The 23,337-nt window shown below is 36.7% G+C and overlaps 1 protein-coding gene across 1 annotated transcript; it reads right to left on the reverse strand.

Moving 5' to 3' along the window:
* Positions 1–844: 844 nt before the first annotated feature.
* On the reverse strand, positions 845–22,699 carry col9a2 (procollagen, type IX, alpha 2). Its single transcript, XM_079878824.1, has 33 exons — positions 22,324–22,699; positions 20,922–20,996; positions 20,207–20,242; positions 19,357–19,419; positions 18,526–18,579; positions 17,483–17,518; positions 17,236–17,259; positions 16,011–16,064; positions 15,741–15,794; positions 15,354–15,404; positions 13,892–13,948; positions 13,176–13,229; positions 11,828–11,881; positions 11,623–11,676; positions 10,894–10,947; positions 10,754–10,807; positions 10,594–10,647; positions 10,451–10,504; positions 10,116–10,169; positions 9,605–9,649; positions 8,863–8,916; positions 8,719–8,772; positions 8,581–8,634; positions 8,069–8,140; positions 7,639–7,674; positions 7,465–7,509; positions 7,340–7,372; positions 6,474–6,620; positions 5,400–5,454; positions 2,573–2,761; positions 2,398–2,475; positions 1,599–2,317; positions 845–1,365 (listed from the first exon to the last, which is right to left on the reverse strand). The coding sequence occupies exons 1-32, from the start codon at positions 22,393–22,395 to the stop codon at positions 2,112–2,114; spliced, it is 2,076 nt and encodes a 691-aa protein (XP_079734950.1). The 5' UTR covers positions 22,396–22,699; the 3' UTR covers positions 845–1,365; positions 1,599–2,111.
* Positions 22,700–23,337: the final 638 nt, after the last annotated feature.

Consider the following 23,337-nt stretch of genomic DNA (forward strand, 5'->3'; position numbering starts at 1 on the left):
CACAACACGTCCAACCTTAATGGGCTACAGCAGAAGATCACACCGGTGCCACTGCTGTCAGCTGAGAACAGCAAACTGAGGCTACAATTCACACAGGCTCACCACAATTAGACAATAGAAGATTGGAAAAACATTGCCTGATCTGATGAGTCTCGATTTCTTCTGCAACAAACAAATGTTAGGGTCAGAATTTGGCATAAACTACATGAAAGTATGGATCCATCCTATGGTGTGGCACATATTTTCTTGGCACACTTTGGGCTCCTTAGTACCAATTGAGCATTGTTTACACGCCACAGCTTACCTGAGTATTGTTGCTGACCATATCTATCACTTTATGACCACAGTGTATCATCTTCTGATAGCTAATTCCAGCAGAATAACGCACCATCACAAAGCTCAAATCATCTCAAACTAGTTTCTTGAACATGACAGTGAGTTCACTAAACTCAGATTTTTTCTATTGTGATTTTTAGTATGAACACTATTACACCATTTATTCTATAAATTGGTGTTAAGTATGTTTTTAGTTATCCAGATGAGTGGTATACAGTATTGCCATGATAATGGAGAATATTAAGACATATCAGACCAGTCAGAATCAAGTAGTCCACAGAGCTGTGTAATAAAAAATATATAAAGGAGTAATACAGATTTTCTGCTGTCGTATCCTTGAGCAAGAAGGATGGAGACAGTTTAATGTTTTTTTTTTTTCAAAAATGACATCAACTCATTATTTCCTTTGCTTAAATTAACAACAATCAAGTGCTTTGGATGAATAGATACCGTAGCATTCATGTGAATTTAATGCATGCTGCTTTTCATCATGAACAAGGCTAGATATCAAAATGAATATCTTTTATTACAACAAAAAAGATGTCAGATCCAGAAAAAAGAACGTTTAAATTGTTTAAAGAAAGTTAAAATCATTGTTCCTCTCAGATGTTCACGATACAGAAGAACATTGAGTTTTACAAAAAGATCCTCTTTATTGATTGGGGTAAATCTGAACAACCAGACAAAAAAAAAAAAAAAAAAGAACAATAAATAGTTGTTAATGAAGATAATCAGTTCTCCTCTAAGTACATAACACAGTAACTTGGAAGTGGCATACAGGTTTGTAATTCAGTTTGAGCAATGTTTGGAGTTTGATCCTGAATGCTGATTAAAGTCATTAACTTTGGATCTGTTTCATATTCTAAACCCACCCTTTCCATACAAAATGAAAACACATTTACAAAGATTTACAGCATGGAATCAAGGATAAAGTTAATGGGAGCACGCCACCATCTCACGTAGAAGAACAGATCAAAGGCGATGCTTCATGGCTCAAACAGGGACATGGGCTGAATCCGAAATCGCCCCCTGAACCCTCATTCACTATTCCCTACGTTAGTCCACTAATACGGTTCACTTGAGCGAATTCTGTTGAACGTACATCGGCTGTACACTCGTTATGTCGTGCATTGTGGGATTGAATGAGTGCACTCAATAACGTCCACTACGTTTTGGACACTACTACAAATGGATGTCCCGTCAAATAGCGCCCTATTTGAGGGTATAGGGGGCGATTTCGGATTCAGCCATGGTGTATCAACTCGAGCCGGGGAAGCGGTTTACTGAAGCATAAGGTAAATGAATCTATTAATAAAGTAGCTTTAAATACTCTTTTATTGGTTCAATTAAATGGGAATTTCCTGGCTTGTAAAAATCTTGCCATCATTTGGATCAGATGCATAAAACAAAAATATTATTAACAAAAACAGCACCTTTGTTTGAATGTCATTCTCACAGCTCTTCTAGTCCATGGTGCATGATGATGATGATGATGATGTCATCGGTGATGTCACTGGCAATGTTCTCACCTCGCTCTGTACTGTGAGGTGGGACAGAGCAGCATTGGCTAACATTGCCACCTTAAAACTTCCTTTCCGTAGATGTCAACTCATACATATGCTATCCTAACACATACAAAAATAATTCACAATGTCAGGCAACGGCTGTTCCCTCCCCCTCACAATGTGTCCAATGAAGAGAAGGCCTGTGTGCTCCTCTTTCCATGCTAACTCTCTCTCTCCCAGATGTTCTTATGCCCCAGTAGAGGGCTTGATTTAAGTGGATGGGCCCTTCACTGTTCCCGCCTCTTGTAGTCTGGGAGAAGTGTAGGCTGATGCTGCCAAACATGCAGCTGCTTCACAAAATCCAGGAAGACCAGAAGGACCAGCTTTTCCAGGGCGGCCCGCCTCACCCGCTGCACCCTGTGGTCCTCGCTCGCCTGGCCTACCATCACGAGCCACACCGTCAAGACCTGGAGGACCTGTGAGAGAGCAGGATGGGCCGCTTAATTAACCAACACACCTTCAAGGGACTTTAAAGGTGGGCGTAGTTTGAACTTACCTGGCAGTCCAGGTGGTCCCGTTAGGCCAGGGTGTGGGCGTCCAAGATCTCCTCTTTCTCCCTTTGCACCCCTCTTCCCTGCAAAAACAGAAACATGGGGATGATATATACACTTATTAGGTTAACTGACAAAATTTCATCAAGCTAGATCTACATTTAAAAGGTTTTTTTTAACCTTTAAGGCCAGTGTTTCCTATTTGTCCTGGGCCCCCGATCATGCCAGGAATGCCACGTCCGCCTGTCAGTCCATGAGGACCCTGAGGTCCTGGAGGACCTGGTGGTCCTGGAGGACCTGGAGGTCCCATCACGCCTGCTCCGCCAAGTACCGCTCTCTTAGCGCTCACTGCTACCGCCGCTAACTTTTCTGTCAGAGGAATAGAAGTAAAATGAGTTCAGGCAGCATGTATTTTTGCATTTATGAACAAGAGACACGGTAGTGCAAAAAGTGTAGAGCAGGGGTGTCAAATTCAATTCCTGGAGGGCCACTGTTCTGCAGAGTTTTGCTCCAACCCTAATTAAACACACCTGAACCAGCTTATCAAGGGATGAATCCAAAATCACCCCCTAAACCCTCAGTCACTATTCCCTACATAAGTCCACTAATACTGTTCACTTGAAGGAGTGAATGAAAACGAGTGAGCGGATTCTGACAGCCGAGTATACAAGCTGTGCAATCTGGGATACAATGAATGCACTCGATAAAGTCCATTATGGTTTCGGACACCACTACAAATGGCTGTCCTCTCAAATAGTGCCCGGGGCATATTCAGGGGTATATAATAGGGGCGGATTCAGCCAAGGTCTTCAGGATTGCTAGAAACCTCCAGGCTGGTGTTTTTGAGATGGTTGGAGCTATACTCCGCAGGAGTGGAGTTTGACACCTGATCTAGAGCAAGGTCTTCTTTTAACTTCAACACTGCATTTTTAGAACACTGTGTCATGCATGCTGTAAAAGTCATGAGACACGAGCGCAATGGAAAAACGTGTACATCTAGATCTAGAGTGATCCCCAATCCTGGTCCTGGAGTTCCCACAGATCTGCACATTTCAGATGTCTCCCTAATCAAACACACCTGGTTCAGTTCATCAGCTCTTTAATAATCATGACGATTTCTGTGGTCGTGGCTCCTAAAAGGTGGTCCTACGTCATACATTGAGAGGTTCAAAGATGGCCGTTGTCCCGGTCTTGCGACCAAAGATAGACTGCGATAATTTTCTGACAGTGTCAGAAATGTAGCATGATCATCTCACAGTGTGTTTGCTGCTACGACCTACGTCTACTGACTAGCCAATAAACATGCAACATGAAATGGTGTATTGATCAACTTTCCATGGCACTAAAACTTAAAACCACTTACCTAAAGCTCCATTTGCAAAACTGGCATGCCAAGTTGGCCTCTTTTCCCTAGCCATGACTGCGTCCAAATTGTCCTCTTTCGCTTCCTCCTCTTTTTTTCAGCATACATAAACACCACAAGTGCCAAAGTGTGATTCATCGTGCTCTATTTGTTTACCATTAGCTCATGCTAATGACATTTTATTATTCTACACTAACTTGCGTTGTAGCCTACGATTCAATAGGTGTCATCATCGCACAGTCTACACACGTCGTACCCAAGTTTATCAGATCCATGTCGTACAGTGTGATTTGTAATGATCTGTAGCAGGCATAAGAGACATACAAAATTTGCAGTTGAAGGTACTCCAGAACCAGGATTGGGAACCACTAGAGCATGTTTAAATAAAAAACTATGCAAAAGCAACTCAGTGAAGTGCAAAAACATGAGATGCAGGTCTAGAGGTACATTTAAAAAAAAAAAAAAAACTTAACTTGAGTGCTGTGTTTTAAAAAGACACTTCAAAAGACGCAAGAGAGCCAAAGAGCGTGATGCAAGTGCAGTGTTTAAACACATCCATCTAGAGACGTATTTTAAAAAAACTGAACATTTTGTTTTTTCATGAGGTGCTTTAGTGAACAAACGCTGCACTGTTTTCAAACGCAGTCCAACTTTCCTATAGAGTGCAGCTCCATTCCTGATCAAACTCACCTGCCTGTAGCTTTCTAGAAATCCTGAAGACCTTGATTAGCTTGTTCAGGTGTGTTTGATAGGGTTAGAACTAAACTCTGCAGGAAAGTGGATCTTGAGGGCCAGAGTTGAGAACCCCTGATCTAATGCATGTTTAAATAAAAAACAAATGGAAAAGCAAATCAGTGGAATGCAAAAACGTGAAATGTAAGGCAGCGAAAGTGAAAAACTTAAGATCTAAAAATGCATTTCTTTAAAGTGAACTGCGTCTTAGAACGCAGTCTCATGTGCAGCAGTCAAATCCATCTAGCCAAATTTACATCGAAAATCAATAGAGGAGTAGCACAGTGGAATGCAAAAAAGTGTTCTGTTTGGAGACTCAGGCGCTCAACCCTGAAAAGAATCCCTGCATATAGTGTCAAGCCTTCGCTTAGGACACAATCACATCTCACCGGGTGCATCATTGGGTAAATATCATTAAGATAACCACCCAGAGCTGGACGTTCATCTGTTGTACCAGTTCTCAAGGTGTCACACTGACCAAATCTCCACATCTAATCTGATTCCCAATGGGGAACGAAAGAGAAATCTTTCCGCTCGCTTCACGTGAGTGTGTGGCTGTATAAGCGAAGGTATGTTTGCAATCGCAAGGCTGAGGGATTACATTGTGAAACTGGGGGTTATCGCGGGCAACTTCAGGTCATCTCTCTCTTGCAGAATAGAAGGCCAGAGAGCATAGCCTGACAATCCCAGAGAAAACAGAACCGTGTGGAAGTCAATTTGGAGCAGCGGATAAATAGTGTTTGGCAGGAAAGCTGTCCCTGAGGAGTGATGAGTTGCAGATTGATACATTCTGAAGGATGAAGAGTACTGTAGATTTAGAGCGATAGATTACAGCTGCCCTCTTTCTGACACACTGATTTCAGCCAATTTGGATTGCAGCCATTTACGGAAAGAACAATGATTGTTTCTCACCTTGAAGCATCTTGTAGACCACTTCAATGATGTGTTGATCCGTAGCATCACGACCCTGAAAAGAGAAGTCATAAAAATGATAAAAACACTTGAAGGGATAGCACACCCACAAATGAACATTTTGTCATCCTTTATTCTTATTCCAAACCTGTTTGACTTTGTGGAACACAAAAGGAGATATTTAGAAATGTCCAAGCTGCTCTTTTCCATATAATGAAAGTAAATAGTGACCACAGCTCTCTATTTTATTTTTTGGAAAAGAGCAGCTTAGGAGGCTAAACCTCTCCTTTTGGATTCAGAACAACATGATGGATGGTGAGTAAATGATTTCATTTCTGGGTGAGCGCGCAATCCGACGGGAAATCATGTTCATGGATGAGCTAATGTATTAAACTTGTATTAACATTAGCAGGAAACTGTGGTATAATCTAGATCGATATTAGAATATGACTTGTGTTGCTAAATGGCATGCAGGTCATTTTAAAATATATTGTTTGGTGGAGAAAATGCTGTATTACTGTTACTACAGATAAAGTTCTTTCTGATTTTGCTATGTTAGCCACTTGACAAAATAGTGTTGTCTCTGCAAGATATTTTCATTTATAAAGTTTTAAATATGTATATTTTTACGACAAAACCGCACGGATTACCCTCAGAAGGCCTTCGTTTATTCCCCTGGAGCCGGATGGATTACTTTTGTGAAGGATGCATGCACATTTTGGGACTTGAAGGAGTGGACCCCATAGCTTCACATTATAACCACTGAAAGATCTAAGACATTTTCTAAAATAACTGAAAATGATTGACATATGCATCTCAAACGGCTTGAGGGTGAGTAAATCATGGGTTAAATATCAATTTTTGGCTGAACTATCCCTTTAATCCAAAAATCGTACATACGAAGAGTTTTCATTATTCTCTGCAAGTGTTTCTACTGTAACCTGTCTGGCTAGAGCAATACTTTAGTTTTGAGGCATAAAGTGCTGTTCTCTGGTAAACAGAATTGTTTGTTGGTTAATGTAGGTTGGGAAAGCTGTGATGGAAATTGTTCTTGAGGTTTTGTTGAACACTCACAGTTGTTCCTTGTATTCCTGGCATCCCTGGAACTCCTCTTTCTCCAGGCAGGCCACGTGGACCAGGTAAGCCTGCGGAACCCTGGTCTCCTGGTTTCCCGGGGTCTCCGGTGGGGCCGTTGTGCCCTTGATCACCAGTCACACCTTGCTGTTGATAGAGGAGGCAGTCATTGAGAAAATAAAGAAACTGGGATGTTCACTATTGATTGTACTAGGATAATGCCTAAGTAAAATAAAGCGTTATCTTAAAGGTAAAGTGTGTCATTTCTGCACCACTAGTGATACAAAATGAGAAAGCAAAAATAATTTTGACATTTTCAAATGGTACTTGCCTTTTTTGTGGAAAATTGGCAGATTATAATATATAATAGTATAAATTAAGAATCGGTTAATTTGGCAAAACATTTGCAACTTAATTTTATTTCGTCTAGTTTCCAAGACAACATTTCTAATTTAATTTGTTGTATTTTTTAAGTTGAAGTTTTCAATCTAATATTCATATTTATTTTATTTCAGCTTTTTGTCAATTATTATTTTTTTATTTTTTTAGTTAGTTAATAATAACACTGCCATAAATAACTCCGATTTACCTCCTTCCATTATAGGACAAAAGAGTAGTCCCGCCCCTAACTCACGCCATTGGTTGGGCGGCTTGGGCCAAAAGTGCACACGTCAGAATGGCTTGTCGTGTAAAAGTACTGACAAAACTGGGGCGGCATGACGCATTTCAAAATAAAGAACTGACACAATTCACCTTCAAGATAGTTTTTCATGTCTTGCCCTATTGGAAAACAAACAAATAAAGCTGAATCTACCTAAATTACGCATTTCACTTTGCATTATCTGTGTTCTTCATGCTGTCCTTACCTGTCCCTTAGGGCCAGGCTCCCCAGATTGTCCCTGTTAAATGGAGAAACGCATTTTTAAGATGAACAGAAGTCTTCTGGAACCAATCTATTAAATAAATGTATCAGACTACAAGACTTATTTGCCTTCTCTCCTTTCTCCCCAGCCAATCCCTCTACACCAGGATTACCCTGTGAAAGAAGCGGGTGAGATCCATCAATGTCACCTTAAGTTGTTATCTTTTGTGATGTGGACTGTGATGTATGGTTTCTATTTCACTCCATAAATATGTGTATGTATTTTTCTGAGGGTGTACTCACAACGTCTCCCTTTGATCCCACTTTGCCTTGGAATCCCTGTAAGTAGATGCAATTGTACATCAGATATCTCTCAGTGTAAGCTCTAATGGATACAAATTTATTGTTGGTAATATCTTATTTTACCGTAAACTCTCCGAGCACACTAAATCAACCGGCTTTTACCGCCATCATTCAGTGTATTAAATGGCAAGGATATTGTAGATTAAAGGACAACAAACATTAAAGTGTCCATAAGAGGATATTTCATGTTGAATTGAGGGGTATTATTTGGAAACATGGACATGAATTATCAAAGAGCATAGATGTCCTCTACTAGAAAAGTCAAATCATGAGTGAAGATTGCCCCCATGTGGTCAGACCTCATCACTGTACCAGTTTAAATAACCTCAGTTCATTTACTCTTAATTACTGTGTTCATATGGTCACAAACCTTGTCACCCTTAGTTCCAGTTAAACCCTGACCACCTGGGACGCCCATGGGCCCTCTCTCTCCCTTACTCCCCTGCAAGTAAAACATACAAGATAAGTGAAAAGTGAAAATTACAAAAAAAATCCTGATATTTCTGATATATAATGCATTATAAAAGTATTTGTAATGCATTAATTATGCCTTGTAATACACCTTATAATCTCACAGTTATTATACTTAACATTATATTTATAAAACATTATAATACTTAACAGTACATAATACTTATGCATTGTAACACAAAAAAATATTATATTGTAACTTCGGCTAAAATTATGAAAATATATAATGCATTGCAATGTATATTATGAATACTTTTAGATTGTATTATATATAAAGGCCTCAAGTGAAGTGTTAGCATTTATTTGAACAAATCCTTCAAAATATTTCCAGGTTTTCAATGACCCTGGGAACCCTGATTATAGCAGAAAAATAATGAAAATAAATATCTGATGAATGACCACGAAACTTACAGGCAGGCCAACAATACCAGAAGGCCCAACTGGTCCTCTTTCACCCCTGTCACCCTATCGGACGAGAATAAAAAGGTAAGAAAAGAGTGTTTCTTCAAAGGGAAAATGCTTGATTTGTCAATGAGGATGGAAACTGACCTTTGGCCCTGGGACTCCCTCCATGCCAGCTTCACCTGGAGGACCGGGCTCTCCCTGAGAGAAAGAGAAACATAATGAGAAGCCAAAAAAAAAAAAAGCTTTTAGATTGTTTGTAAAACAGTGTCCTTGAATGATATGACATACTTGAGGTCCTGGAGGGCCTTGCGTTCCCATCAAACCGCGAGGGCCCGTCTCACCCTAAACACAAAAGAGAACAAATAAATTGTTGAAAGGGTAGAATGAAGCACTAGTGGATAGTCAGTGCAGGGTAGATTACTTACAAATTTCATGATGGAAATTGTAGTTAGTAACATAATCCATTAGATTACAGTTTAGGTAATATATCTGACTACTATTTGATTACTTTTGACCTAACTTGTGTATCACATAGATTTGAATTTGATTATTTTGTATTACATTGATATAAAAAAATACAAAGAGAAATAAAATATATAACATTCTACAAAAATGAAGTGAATTAGGGGTTTGTGAGTTGATGAAAAGCTAATAATTAAGTCATAAAAAAAAAAAAAATTAAAATGAACAATAAAAACACTTAGAATGTTTTGATTTGATTTGTTTACCTGCATGTCAATGAAAAAAAAAAAGAAAAATGTGAAATTGGGAAAATCAATAACTTATGAATAATTGACTGAATATGTAATCATGTAATCAATAAAAAAGTAACTTGAATCTGATCTTTTTTTTATTTTTTTTATCTAATTACAAATACTTAATTTTTGGAACTTAATGTACATGTAATCTGTTACTTCCCAGCACTGTGGATAGTATTGTATCAACTGACATCCTGAACACCAAAAACTAGTTTATAGTTCAACAACAAAAAAAACTTGTAGAAATTCATAAAATAACTGCATGATCTCACCTTAACTCCCAATTCACCCTTGGCTCCAGGCATACCAGGCAAACCCTACAAAAATATGAAAAATAGCATGCAGGATGAATGTAGTGACCCCTGCAGGCCTCCGTGGAGAGCTTCACGTCTGTCCTTTACTTTGTGCTGATATCAGAACAAGGCTGCAATAACTCATCCTGTTAGCGAGGGCGCCTGTATTATGGCTTGCGCAGGTACGTTGTGATGTTTTGTATCATAACCAGCATGCTCCATTACCCCAAGTCACCAGGAGAGTCATGTTTGATGATGATGAATAGTTAATAGGAAGAGCAATTTCAAGGTGGTTTAAGCTCCAAAATAGTGAGGGCAAGAATGTCACTCTGAGACTGTAGGCAGAAAAACTTTTACTTTTTATATGTAATGATCCTCATTTAACAAAGGGAATACAGTGGTATAATACAAAGTGTCCATGAACCTTTAATGATGATAATTACTGCGTATATGATATGGAAAGAATAATGAAGTATGAAATTCCACTTACAGCCTCTCCCTGTGGACCAGGAGCTCCAGGTCTTCCATTTTGTCCTGAAGCACCCTTAAAAAAAAAGGGATAGGAAAGTGCAGCATTCATTAATTCATTATATATATATATATATATATTGTTTATTTTAGCTATATTTTATATTTTGTATATATATATATATTGCATTTATATTGGATATTATATATTGCAAAAATAACCCCTTCTGGATGAAATAAGACTTGCTCATTCTGACTGTGCATTATGCATTATCTTTTACATATGTCATGTGTCTCCTTGAATAATGATGGCTGCTGTGAGAATTGATTTAAGAGCTGAAAAAGAGTCATCCATACCTTTATTCCTGGGATGCCAGGAGTGCCATCTTTTCCATCAATTCCTGGAAGACCCTGACAGGGAACATTAATCAAAAGATTAAGAGCATAAGTTTAGCGGACCTGTTTTAAATTGCATTTAAATTGGCCATATCTTAACTTACATTCTCTCCCTTTTTTCCCACCACTCCCTGAGGCCCTCGTATACCACGTTCTCCCTACAAGAATGAATAGATAAATGGATGAAAAGTTTGATAACTTAACATGTAGAATGATAAATTAATGCCTGGATGAATAGATGTGAATAATATCACTAATACTTACAACGTCACCTTTGTCACCAGGCTCTCCAGGTGGTCCCTGGGGTCCTTCTTCACCCTGCATTGCACAGTAAGCTTATAATTTAAATGTATTTTTGTCAGTTATGAGAATGAAATGTATTCACACAAGACTTTCAGACTTACAGGGCGTCCAGGGATGCCGATTGGTCCTGAAATGCCTTTGTAACCACGTGGTCCCTGTCACAGAAGTTGTGAATCACTTTAAAGTTTTTACAGATTGTAAAACAAAACATTTGCTGTCCTACAAATATAACTGAAGTTGTGCAATGTTTGTTTACGTTCCACTGGGTTTTTTCAGAATATAATAAAACCCATGTATGCAAATCAAGCCGATGTACAATTCAGTGGGGGAGCTAAAATTCACAATAAGTTATATGTTCTTGCTTATTTAACTGATAATGTCTAAATTTAAAACCACCTGGCAAAATGATCATCTCATCTTACACACAAAGACTGTGTAATAAAATTAAGCACATATTTGATGGACCAAAAACACCCATTCATAGATAGTTATAGATATATACCGTAGCTTTCATCTAATATTTGTATTCAATTTTATTTTATTCCAGCTTGTATGAATAAAAAAAAATAAAAAAATAAAAATGAATAAAAAAAAAAGGTAATTGCAACTTTTTATGTCATAATTCTGATATTTTCTTACAGTTTATATCTTACAATTTTGAGAGAAAAAAAGTTTCTTTAGTTTGATTAACAAAAAAAATAGTTTTAGTTTTAGTTAACACTGATGGACACCATCTGCTATGTATCCTTTTGTAGGCCTGTATCTCCTCAAACAAGTCAAAAATCATATTTAGTGTAGACATAAACAGATGAACTGGAACTGTGACTCACCATCTCGCCTTTGGGTCCCACCATTCCCGGATATCCTCTCAGACCCTGAGGGCCCTAAAGTGATTGTGGTAGAGAGAAGCAGACATTTTATTTCACAGGTGATCTTAGGACCTTCATAAAATGTACTGCTAAAATGACTTGCAATGATGTAACAGCAACATAGGCTTAAATTATAAAATAACCCGAACAGAAATAAATACATTACTGGAGGGCCTGGTATTCCCTGTTCACCAGAGATGCCGAAATCACCCTTTGTACCCTGAGGATGGAGAATACAAGGATGAAACACATATTTACATTTGAAGGAAAAAAATGGCCTTTTATTTTGGGATATTGTGTGGCTTGTCGCTTTGAAGTTATTTGTTTAAATATATGACTAATTTTCGGATATGTGTGTCCTGAATTTGATAGGAAATTCTCATTCCAGAAGCCATTTCACTTTAATATACGTCACAATAGGGAAGAAAAGACTGTCACAACTTTCATTTCATGCCGACTTTAAATTCAACACTTTCCAAAGACAGTCGTGCTCTGAATTACGGGCAAATCCGCTCTGTCCCTGTAGTCCATTCTCATGTCCTTGTGGGGCTCATTAAGTCTGATTAATTCACAGGCAAGTATCTTCTCAGTACCTGCCGGCCCCCTATTTCCTTTCATCTGGGTCAATGTGTTCTGTCTGCGAGTCACACCCAGATTAGAGGCAGTTATACGCCTTGAGGGGCTTCATTAGCTCATAATCCTGCTCTGCATGCTGGATGATGGAGAGACTGGGGCCCTTCAAAGCATGATCTGGGTGCGTAATAAGAAACATTGTTTATTTTACTCTACCAACCTATCAGTATTTTTCTTGTTCTACATTGTGTGATATGAGATTTATGAAGTTTAAAGTTGGAAGGGGCTGTGTCCCATTTGTCTTTTTTATGAATCAGGAGTGTGCTCACATGCGCCCCTTTGTGGTTGCAAAGTGTACACACCATTTGGCCTCCCTGTGAGCCTATTACTAAAATAGAACAATCATAAAGTTTAAGTATGAAGACAGGTCAGGTCACCAACATCACCAAACTTTAAATAACTTTTTCAAAATAATTACCATTATTATTGTTGTTAATAATAATAATCCTAATTTGTTTACATTTTAAATGATTAAAAATATTTTATTTTATTTGAAAGATATATGTATATATATGTTGTTGTTGTTAATAATAATACTAATACTAATAATAATATTTGTAATATTTAAAATTCTTAAAATATTTAAATGAATAAATTATAAATTGTATCTGTATAATTAATAATAATAGATTTTTATATTTAAAATAAGTAACATATTTAAATTATTAAATTATATATATATATATATATATATATATATATATATATATATATAAATAATACTATATATAATGAAAGTTTAATTATTAAACATAAATATTAAAACAAGTAAATTCTTATATTACTATATGAAATATATATTATTATTGTTATTATTATTATTATTAATAATATTAATATTACAACAAGGATTCAGCTGATCATCAGAAGCAAAAACATACCAATTTTCCAATGCTTCCTGGATCTCCCAGTACGCCAACTCGACCTTTATGTCCCTGTGAAGAAAATAATTTCAGGATCAGACATTAATCATACCACTTTGTAAAATATCTTAGTAAACTAATAGTTCCAGTCCCCGATGCTGATGGGTCAGTACATCATTCCATGCACAAGTATAGTAAAGCTATGATGCAAAACTCCTGCAGTCCTAGCAGAAGGATGGCACTTAGTTCATTTCCTTATGTACATAACATTTTAATCTGAATTAGTTTTAGATTTGCGAAATATAAAAGCAATAAAGCACTCAAGGCTGTGCTATTTTGTGAATATAGTCATGTGGGTTGCAGCTTGTAATGCCTTTAAAGGGATATTTCACCCAAAATAGAACTTTCTGATGCATTTACCTGAATTTATTTTTTCTGCTGAACACAAAAGATATTTTGAAGAATCTCGGTAACCAAACAGTTGATGGGCCCCATTGACTTCTACAGTATTTTTTATTTTTTTTTACAGTACTATGGAAGTCAATGGGGCCCTTCAAGTTCAAAATATCTTCTTTTGTGTTTAGCAGAAGAAAGAAACTCATGTATGTTTGGAACAACTTCAGGGTGAGTAAACGATGACAGAATTTTCATTTTTGGGTGAACTATGCACTTTAGTCATGTATTTATTCCCAAAATAGAAATCTTAGAAAAATATAAAATTCAAACTTACTAACCTTCACTCCCTGTAGGCCCTGAGGACCCTTCGGCCCAGGTGGACAGTTGGTTGGACACTAGAACACACAGTGGCAACATTGGATTAAAAAAGACCAACTCTAAATCACACAGGCTAAACAATCACTGTCAGATCTGTTTAACTCAAACCATCACAGCTGAGTGAAAAAGGGCAGCAAGGGCTCGGAGATTTTTTCTAGATCTCAGATCACCAGCCCTTTAATTGCAGTAAATGGATGATAAGGATTGATCCAGACAGTACAGGGCACCAGCTGGGCTCTAGGCCGGAGGAGAAGCAGTCAACCAGTCTGCCACGTGATCCCACAAGCCCCAGTGCTGAGCAGACTCCTGGCAGGCTGGCTGCAGATCACAGCCCTGGGACTCGCTGGGACTCTGGATCCAGATAGGTGCTAATGGGCAGAAGCCTTTGATGACACCCATTTAATGAAGCTCATTAGGAAAATCTATGAACACTGAGATCAATGAGGGGTGTGAAACGTAAAACAGGGCAAACTCTGAGAGAAACTAAATACAGAGCAGGGTAGATTCAAAAATAAGAAAGCCAAAAAGAAAATTCAAATAAGAGCAGTTTGGAAGACTTAGGACTGAATAGTGAAGGATTACATACAGCACATATTGATCTTTCAATGTAAGACATGATGACAGAATTGTGAAAAAAGTATCAAATTGTTGTTTATAGATTTCAAACAAATATATAAGTAAATAAGCTTTACTTTTACACTGTACCATAAATCTAGGGAAGGGTTTCTCAAGCTTTTTTAACCAAGGACCTCCAAATGAAGCACTGCGAATAACAACAATCAATCAACTCTGCAATCACATTCTCAACAATAGCTTTTTTTTTTTTTTACAAACTTATTATATTTTGTAATTTTTAGTTTATGCATAAAAAGCTTTCTTAAGTTTTTTGTCTAATTTTCCAGAAAAAAAAATCTCTAAATATTAAAAAGAATACATAAAAATAGTATCATCCTATCATCTTCATAAATACTTTCAATGTATCTTTAATTATTTTTATTATTTAAAGGCTTTTTAGATATTTTTACTGGAAAACAAGTCAAGAAGATTTTGAGGATTTTTAGAATTTTTTACTGGAAAAACAAGTCAAAAAGACTGATAAAAATGCATTAAGAAGTTATTTTTCTATCACGGTATAGACAATTTTGTATATATCGTACAGTATAATTGTTTCTTTTTGTGATTATATGATTGGCTGTTCATTTATTCCCTTATAAACTTGAACCTCCATTTTTTCAAATACTTTTTTTGCATTGAGTCAAAAATGTTATTATTCATTTTAGTTGCTGACTGGTTTTGTTTGAGGCTTAAAGCTCTTTAATTACTGTGTTTTTTTTTATGTCTATGGAAATAATGAATGAGAATATACTTTGGAATTCAGACTGAAAAGTTGTGGCACATCATGGTTTGCAGACACAACCTTACCTGAAAGTCAGCGCTGCCTTCCTCTAAACCCAAAAACTTTCCTGGCGGACCCTGAAAATGACAATGACATAAATAAATTGAGAAAGAGGATATAAATGCAGGTGGCTTGGAAGAAATAAATATGTTTGGAGAGTTTATTTATCATGGAGTGAAAAGGTTCTGAAGCAGATCCCAAATGGATGCCTTCAAGAAATGAAATGAAATAGAGTAGAAAATGAAATATAACGTACGCCAAGAAATGCAGTGTGAGACGAGATGTCATTTTACACTGTTCTGACACTGATTTATTATCAGCCCTACAGCTTTATACACAGAATTAGATTTTGTGGTTTCACTTGAGAAGACTACATTTCAAAGTGAAGTAAATGAAAAATTACTGTGACTTACAGGCTTGCCTGAAGGTCCGGGTAATCCTGGAGGTCCAGGACTTCCCAAGACACCCTGTGATGAGAGATGTGAGTGCAAGCAGACATCAGTTCAGTGATCCATTTAATTAAATGGGTTTACCGAGTGATGTTTTACCACTGAAACTATTTATGCTACAACGAAAACAGTTGTCTTAGCTAGTAACAAAGGTTAAGTATGAACAGCATTCTTAACCAGGAAAGATTTGTGTACTATCATGTTATTAGGAAGATGTATTCGAATGAAACCCACCTTTGGTCCAGTAGGTCCAATTTGTCCAGGAAGTCCAATGGGGCCTGGTGCTCCCTGTAATGAGATTATGAACAGTGAAATTAGACAATTGTTTATTAATCTAATACATAATTAAAGCGTGTGCTGTCGAATCTAAGAACAGAAGAAACCTCTGTGGGCTGAGATCCCTTAAGGTTTTGTAGGGTTTGCACTGCAAAAAGCCTTTGGAGCATGCAAAATAGTTTTCAATCAAACAGTAAAAGTGCACAAATCATTCTCACTGAAATGGCATGTGAGAAAATGTTGAAAAAACAAATCACTTTGTACATTTGGTTAAAAGTCAAAGCTCCTATATAATTGGCATATGCATATTCATAGGGCATGATTCACTGGTGCATGTTATTCTAGTAGCCTAAAAAATGTTTTTGTAATCTTCTCATTCATGGCGATTCTTTTGGCTGACATCACAAATCCTTTGGTTTCAACCCCTCCAACTTCCAACTTCCCACGCTACATTTTATTCACTATGGCCTGGTTCCACAGATAGGACTTAGATTAAGCCAGGATTAGGCCTTAATTTAATTAGGACATTTATATAGCTTTAATAAACGTAACATAGAAAGAAAAAAAAAACATTTTTAGTGTGCATCTTGATATTTTAAAGCTACACTGTGTAGGATTTTCTCCCATCTAGCGGTGAAATTGTTTATGACTACCAACTGAATATTACTTTCTAGCCCCTCCCATTCCGAGGGCGTTTCAACTCCTACGGTGGCCGTATTATTTCAAATCTGCCGGCAGTCGTGAGCAATCTCCCCCTCGCATTCGTCACGGTGCCACTGAGTGTAAAAACGCGAAAGGCGAAGCTTGAATTTCCAGGTGTGTCCCTCTTTGGCTAATGTATTTTCAAGATGGAGGCGCAAAATGGCTGCCGCCATTCGAGCGACTCGCAGATTCTACGCTTACGAGAATACTTGATTAGTTGGTAGAGGTAATTACACATTAATGAGCACATATCATTTTGAAAGAACAAAGTGTTTTTTGCTAAGAATCAAATAAAAAAAAATACACATTGTAGCTTTAAGATATGTCAGTGCAAGTTGCTTTCAGTCAAAACAGCTCAAACATGTAATTTAGTCTGGGACTAGTCTTTTAAACCTTGTTTGTGAAACCGCGGGATTGACCCAGTTTCACTTGAAATAATAAGGATAGGGAAGTAAAATGGCTTATTAATTGGCTTACTTACAGCAAGTCCAGGCAGTCCGGGTCCCTGAGGGTAAAAAGAAAAAAAAAAAGATTAGCAACAGAGCTTGACTGTAGTCCATTAGCACTGGAATACAGCACATTGCGTCTGTAGAAACACTCAAACATCAACAATCAGGTCGGAAATGTTACTGTTTTGTGTACTGTGTTGCCAGTTTGAGAAACTGCAAGTGGTGGACTCGCAGCGTTATTCTTGTTCAACAAATTTCTTACATATGTTTTATACTTACAGGTCGCCCAGCTGGTCCAACCGGCCCTGGCTGACCCTGTGAAAATCAATAAAACATCATGTGGAATTAGACGTGTTCCATTCTTTATACACTTTTAGACTAACAACGACTGAAAAGATTATATGTTATTTATAATACCCTCAGTATGCATACATGACATTCATTATTCATGATATTCTTTTCAGTCGTTGTTCCTCTATTATCACCTTTTCGACATTTAAAGATATGTTGTGTGTGTTTGTATTGTGTGTTGGTTGGCCAACTGATTGCCCACTAAAATAGAGTAGATTGTATGGAAGCTTGTTTCCGCCACAGAATAAAACATTTTAAAAGATAATTGCGACTTTTTATCTCACAATTGCGAGTTTACATCTCGCAATTCTGACTTTATTTCTCAGAATTGCGAGATATAAAGTCAGAATTGCGTGAAATAAAGTCGCAATTGCGTGTTATAAAGTCAGAATTGCGAGATATAAAGTCAGACTTGCGTGTTATAAAGTCAGAATTCTGACTTTTTTCTCGCAATTGCGACTTTATATTACGCAATTCTGACTTTATAACACGCAATTGCGAGTTAATATCTCGCAATTCAGACATCTTTTCTCAGAATTGTGAGATATAAACTCACAATTGTGAGATATAAAGTCCAATTCTATGGAAAAAAAAGACGGACTTTTTTTTTCTTTTTTTTACCACAGAATAGTTTATATCTCACAATTCTGACTTTATAACACGCAATTGCGACTTTATATCATGCAATTCTGACTTTATATCTCCCAATTGCGACTTTATTTCTCAGAATTGCGACTTTATATCTCACAATTGCGACTTTATTTCTCAGAATTGCGACTTTATTTCTCACTTTATTACTGAGAAAAAAAGTCACAATTCTGACTTGATATATCGCAATTGTGAGAAAAAAAGTCAGAATTGTGAGATAAAAAGTCGCAATTATTATTATTTATTTATTATTCAGTGGCGGAAACAAGCTTCCATAAGATTGTGTGTATGCTATGAAGAAAAATAAAATATAAATTCCTCACCTTTGGTCCAGGATTACCACGAGGACCCCTCTCACCCTTAGCACCAATCAAACCCTGGAGAGATAACAGAGGAAAACAAGCCTTCAGAATAATAATCAGCCAATAATAATTTAGAATCATTCACTGAGTCATGTAAACACCTCTAAGATGATTCAAAGGGTTAAGCAGGTGATTTAGTTGGGGACACTTAATATTCAGCAATATGCACTGACACTAGCAGATGAACTGGATGATGACATCACTGCTTTATAGCTAAATTAAACTCATTCATTGATGAACTTTACATAATTCTTTTTTAGAGCAGAATTCTGTTTACATAATTGATTATTATTTTCCATCGCTGTGAAGATGCTTTGAAACAATCTGTATTGTATAAAGTGCTATAAATAATGGTGACGACTTGATTCATAAGCAGAACATTTAATTTGTGAAGATCCATGTACAGTATATATTCTCATTGAGTAAAAATGATTTAACGATACTTTTGTACATAGACATCTTACTATAAACAATCCAGTGAGGGGAAAATCAGGGACTGGCATTCCAGAACAGATTAAGTGGTAAATCCAATAAGGAATGCTTCTTAGCATGTGACTGAGAAAGTCTTGCTCATTAGGACCAACATCTCTTTTCTCAGTCTCATGCCAACGTTTCAGAGTGTAGGTGTGAATATCCTTCACCAGAACATGATTGCAAAAGCCTTTATTCATTATGGATCAAATGTGTTGATTAAAAATGAGATTTAGCTCCAAACTACAAACTTAACTGCCTTTTTTTTATGGCTGAGCTACAGTATAAATATGTTATTCCTGAATTGTAGGTGTCACTCACATCAATGCCATCCTCCCCTGGAGATCCATCAGGACCAGGTTCACCTGCCTCTCCCTTTTGACCCTGTAAAGTGATTCACACATGAAAATGTTAAAATACTATCAAAACTCAGTTCTTTGACTTTGGTGCAAAATAAATGCATTTATTTTTATTAGATAAATTGGTTCCACTTTATTTTAATGTGTCTCTGTTACACTGTAATTATACATTTAGGTGCAGAGTAATATTAAATAACTACATGTCCTTACTATAGGGTTTGGTTTGGTTTGGTTTAGGGTTAGTTGCATTTAATTATGCAAAATTCATAGTTATTACTATAGTAACTACAAGTAACATATGTAACAATGACAATGTAAAAAAAGTGTTACCAATAAATTATATATAAAATATTGTTAATATAAGTCAATCAAAAGTTTGGGATCAGTAAGATTTTTCATTAAAAAAAAAGAAAGAAATTAATTATTTTATTGAGCAAATATATGCATCAAATGAATCAAAAATGACTTTTACTTTGTTCTATTTCAAATGCTGTTCTTTTGAACTTTCTGTTCATCAAAGAATCATGAAAAAAGCATCATGGTTTCTGCAAAAGATATTAAGCAGCACAACTATTTTCAACATTGATAATGATAATAAATGTTTCTTGAGCATCAAATCATCATATTAGAATGATTTCTGAAGAATCATGTGACACTGAAGACTGGAGTAATGATGCTGAAAATTCAGCTTTGAATCACAGGAATAAACTACATTTTCATATAAAAATATAAAACAAGCTTTTATTTTACCTTTAAATGATTATGTAAATATATCAAATGGACATTTATGATCAACTGTGGTAGTCACTTACTATTTGTCCGGGAGGTCCAGGAGGACCCTTCTCACCCTGTAAAAGGGAAATGCAATATTAGCAAAGACGGACTGGGAAACTGTGACAATATAAAGTATGGGACACTACAATATTTCAACTTACTAAACATAACTTAATCTGAAATATTCAACCTCAATTCTCACAGCTAACAAAAATTGCATGTTAGCATAGGCCTATAAAAAATGTCAATGAAATGTATTTAAAAAAAAGTAAACCAATGAATGTATGTGAAACTCCTCCTCCGTCCTGACTAAGGTCAGATTTACAGTATTTTGGGTGTCAGAGTTCTGTCTCCCTATATGCATATATCACAATTTATGACTATAAAATCTAAATATCCTACAGTACTTGTAGAAGCTCATGGGAGAACGCTGGGATCCTGTTTCTGTTTTTTCTATGCTATGTATCAGTCGGTCTCGTTGTATATCCTGCTGAATGTCTTTATACTGAACCCCGTCTAGGCCACAACCGTATCAAATAACCAACATCTACTAGCTCTCTCTCTCTCTCTCTCTCAATATGGGACAGAGGCAACCCTCCAACAGAACCCTTTTGTGTGATTATTTTTATTTTGTGCGCCCTCTATCGGCAAGATTTTGGTAGTGCAGAACACGGGGCCCATGAAACAAGGTGCACAATGACTGTCTTTGTACCAGCTCGACCTGTGGTGCAGCCAAGCGGCTCCAATACTCACATCAATGCCGTCGGCACCGGGTGTTCCAGCGGGACCAGGGGGACCAGCAGGGCCCTGGGGTCCAGGTGGGCCGGTCTAAAATTAGACACAGAGTTTCAATTTCATCGATACTGAAGCCTTTACATTGATGTACACTGACAGTCGCTTTAAATATAAACATGGTTCTATATTTTACTTCCACAAACCTAGCAATTTATTATAAAATGTTGTGTTAACAATTAAAAAAATGAAACCCCTAATTTACGAAATTAGTCAAATCTCTCTTGTATGCAAGCCTAATTTTGGATAATAAACAAATAAAGCCTATATTGTTCTGTAATTGTGACCTCAGACCAGCATTATTTATATGCTATTATAGTATTTATTAATATTTTTAATTAGATCATTTTTATATTTTCAGTTTTCAAATGTTTTAGCAATTTAAAAAAAAAATTAATAGTTCTATTTATCTTTAATTTATTCCATTTTTCAAGCATATGTTTACAGCTTATTTTATTCCAGCTTTAGTCCAGCTCACTGAAAATGACTTTTAGTTTTAGTTAACACTGCAAACACTGCCTCAGACACGTCTACTTGCTTAAATTTGATAGACAGAACAAGGTTTGTGATGAAAACCAAATTAAAGGCCTTGGCTAGATGATCAGGGCATCCGGGGTGGGAAAAGAGAGGCTGGGAATGTTTACTCAGACCCTCCCCCATTCAGCATCAAAGATAGATCTGTTTTTCAATGCATGAGTTTATAAGATGGTGGACTCAAAAAACAGTACACATTCATTGGGTCCATTGCATTTTATGCATATGAGCTTCATGCATGCGTTTTTCTCTGAGGTGGTTCATCTAAATGTAACAAGTATGTGTTATTCTGCTGAAAGCAGTTTCAGGTTCTGTCTGTTTGAATAGCAGCTTCAGCGTATTTTCAATGGGCTCTTTGTAATCTCTCAGTTTCTACCTTCTCCTCTCTCTGTTTATTCATCTGATGTTTACTTTCTGCTTCATATTTTATTCAGCAGGTCTCCATTTACTCATTTCAGTTACTAAAACTGAATTGTTTAAGCTTTCAGAATCAAAAGATAACACTGCTGAAGATAGTATAATTGCTCAATACCAGGCCTGCATGCTGTATAAAGCCACTTAGGTAAACTTTTAGAAGATTACACCAAAAAAAAAAAAAACCCCTCAAAAGTCTAAAATCTTGCAACTTTGAGGATCAAAAGTTTCCTATAAACTACCAAACTAGTCAACTATTGTATGAATTTGATCTAAATTAATAAATATCCAGTCCCATCCACAGTAAATCATATCTCAATCCTTAAGATGTTCTCCAAGATACATGATCTCATACTTGACAGCAAAATCAAAATCATCCAGCATCAAGAAAAAGTATAAGCACAGCCAAACTCACCACTTGCGATAAGGCCAAGCAGAGCGCCTGCAACAGGACCAAGCTTCTGAAGATCATGAAGGATCTAGCCATGGTGAAGATTCACTATCGTCCCAACGGTTCCTCCAAACCTTGTCACCCTCTCTCCTGGCTTCTCAGCCCAGGATGGTGGATCCAGGGAAAAGAAAGGTGTGTGTATGTGAGTGTGTGCGCTGCCCAGGACAGGGAAGAAAAACACAGTGGCAGGGACCTGAGGGGAGGATTGAGAGAGGTGTAACCCAGCCCTACAGCCAGCCCCTGAGAACTCAGGGAGCTCAGAGAACCCAGAGAACACACTGAGGACCGGACAGACCTGAGAAGCCATCGCCTGCGCAGGAGGCGGAGACTTCTGATGATTGAACATGCAGACAACAGAGCTCTAGAGAGCTAACTTTCTCACGCCCCATTACTGAATACCTCAATACAGTAGATTGTTGAATATGTACGCTGGACATCATGATGTTGATTTAGCGGACGGTCTGTGGAGCTTCTGGACGCAGGAATGTTTGTTTTTGAGGCATAATAAACAGACACTCATGTCTGGATTATAGAAGGTTTGGAATGTATGTAACCCCAAAATGTACAACACCAGCAACTTTTCTTGGGCATTTTTGCAATGACATTTAGCTAAATGACAATTAGCTAAAGTGTCCAAAAACAGCTAGGGTCTCATGTTTTAAAAAAAAAATTTTTTTAATTTTTAATTTTTATAAATACTACATTTCTGAATGGGCATATACCTTAAAGTCAAAGTTATTACAGTCCAAAAACATGCTTGTGACATTAGTATTATAATTAATATACTATTATATTTAGGCTATTTTTTTTTTTTAGTTTTCATTTTAGTTTAAGTTTTAATAATTGTGTTGTGTTTTTGTCATTTTATTAGTTTTTGTTATAGCTCTCTCTCTCTCTCTCTATATATATATATATATATAATAAATGGATAAAAACAAAATTTCTAATAGTATTCATTTATAATAATATTAATTGTAT

The sequence above is a fragment of the Squalius cephalus genome (assembly GCF_949319135.1).
Source record: "Squalius cephalus genome assembly, chromosome: 8".
Taxonomy (NCBI): Eukaryota; Metazoa; Chordata; class Actinopteri; order Cypriniformes; family Leuciscidae; genus Squalius; species Squalius cephalus.

What these genes read in the sequence shown, in the direction of transcription:
- col9a2 (XM_079878824.1), bottom strand. Translation starts at nt 22,395, where the DNA reads ATGGCTAGATCCTTCATGATCTTCAGAAGCTTGGTCCTGTTGCAGGCG. An exon ending in CAGGGGAGGATGGCATTGAT is followed by an intron (nt 18,580 to 19,356) that starts GTGAGTGACACC and finishes TTATCTCTCCAG; the next exon opens with GGTTTGATTGGTGCTAAGGG. An exon ending in GGTCTACAAGATGCTTCAAG is followed by an intron (nt 2,762 to 5,399) that starts GTGAGAAACAAT and finishes TTCCTCTGACAG; the next exon opens with AAAAGTTAGCGGCGGTAGCA.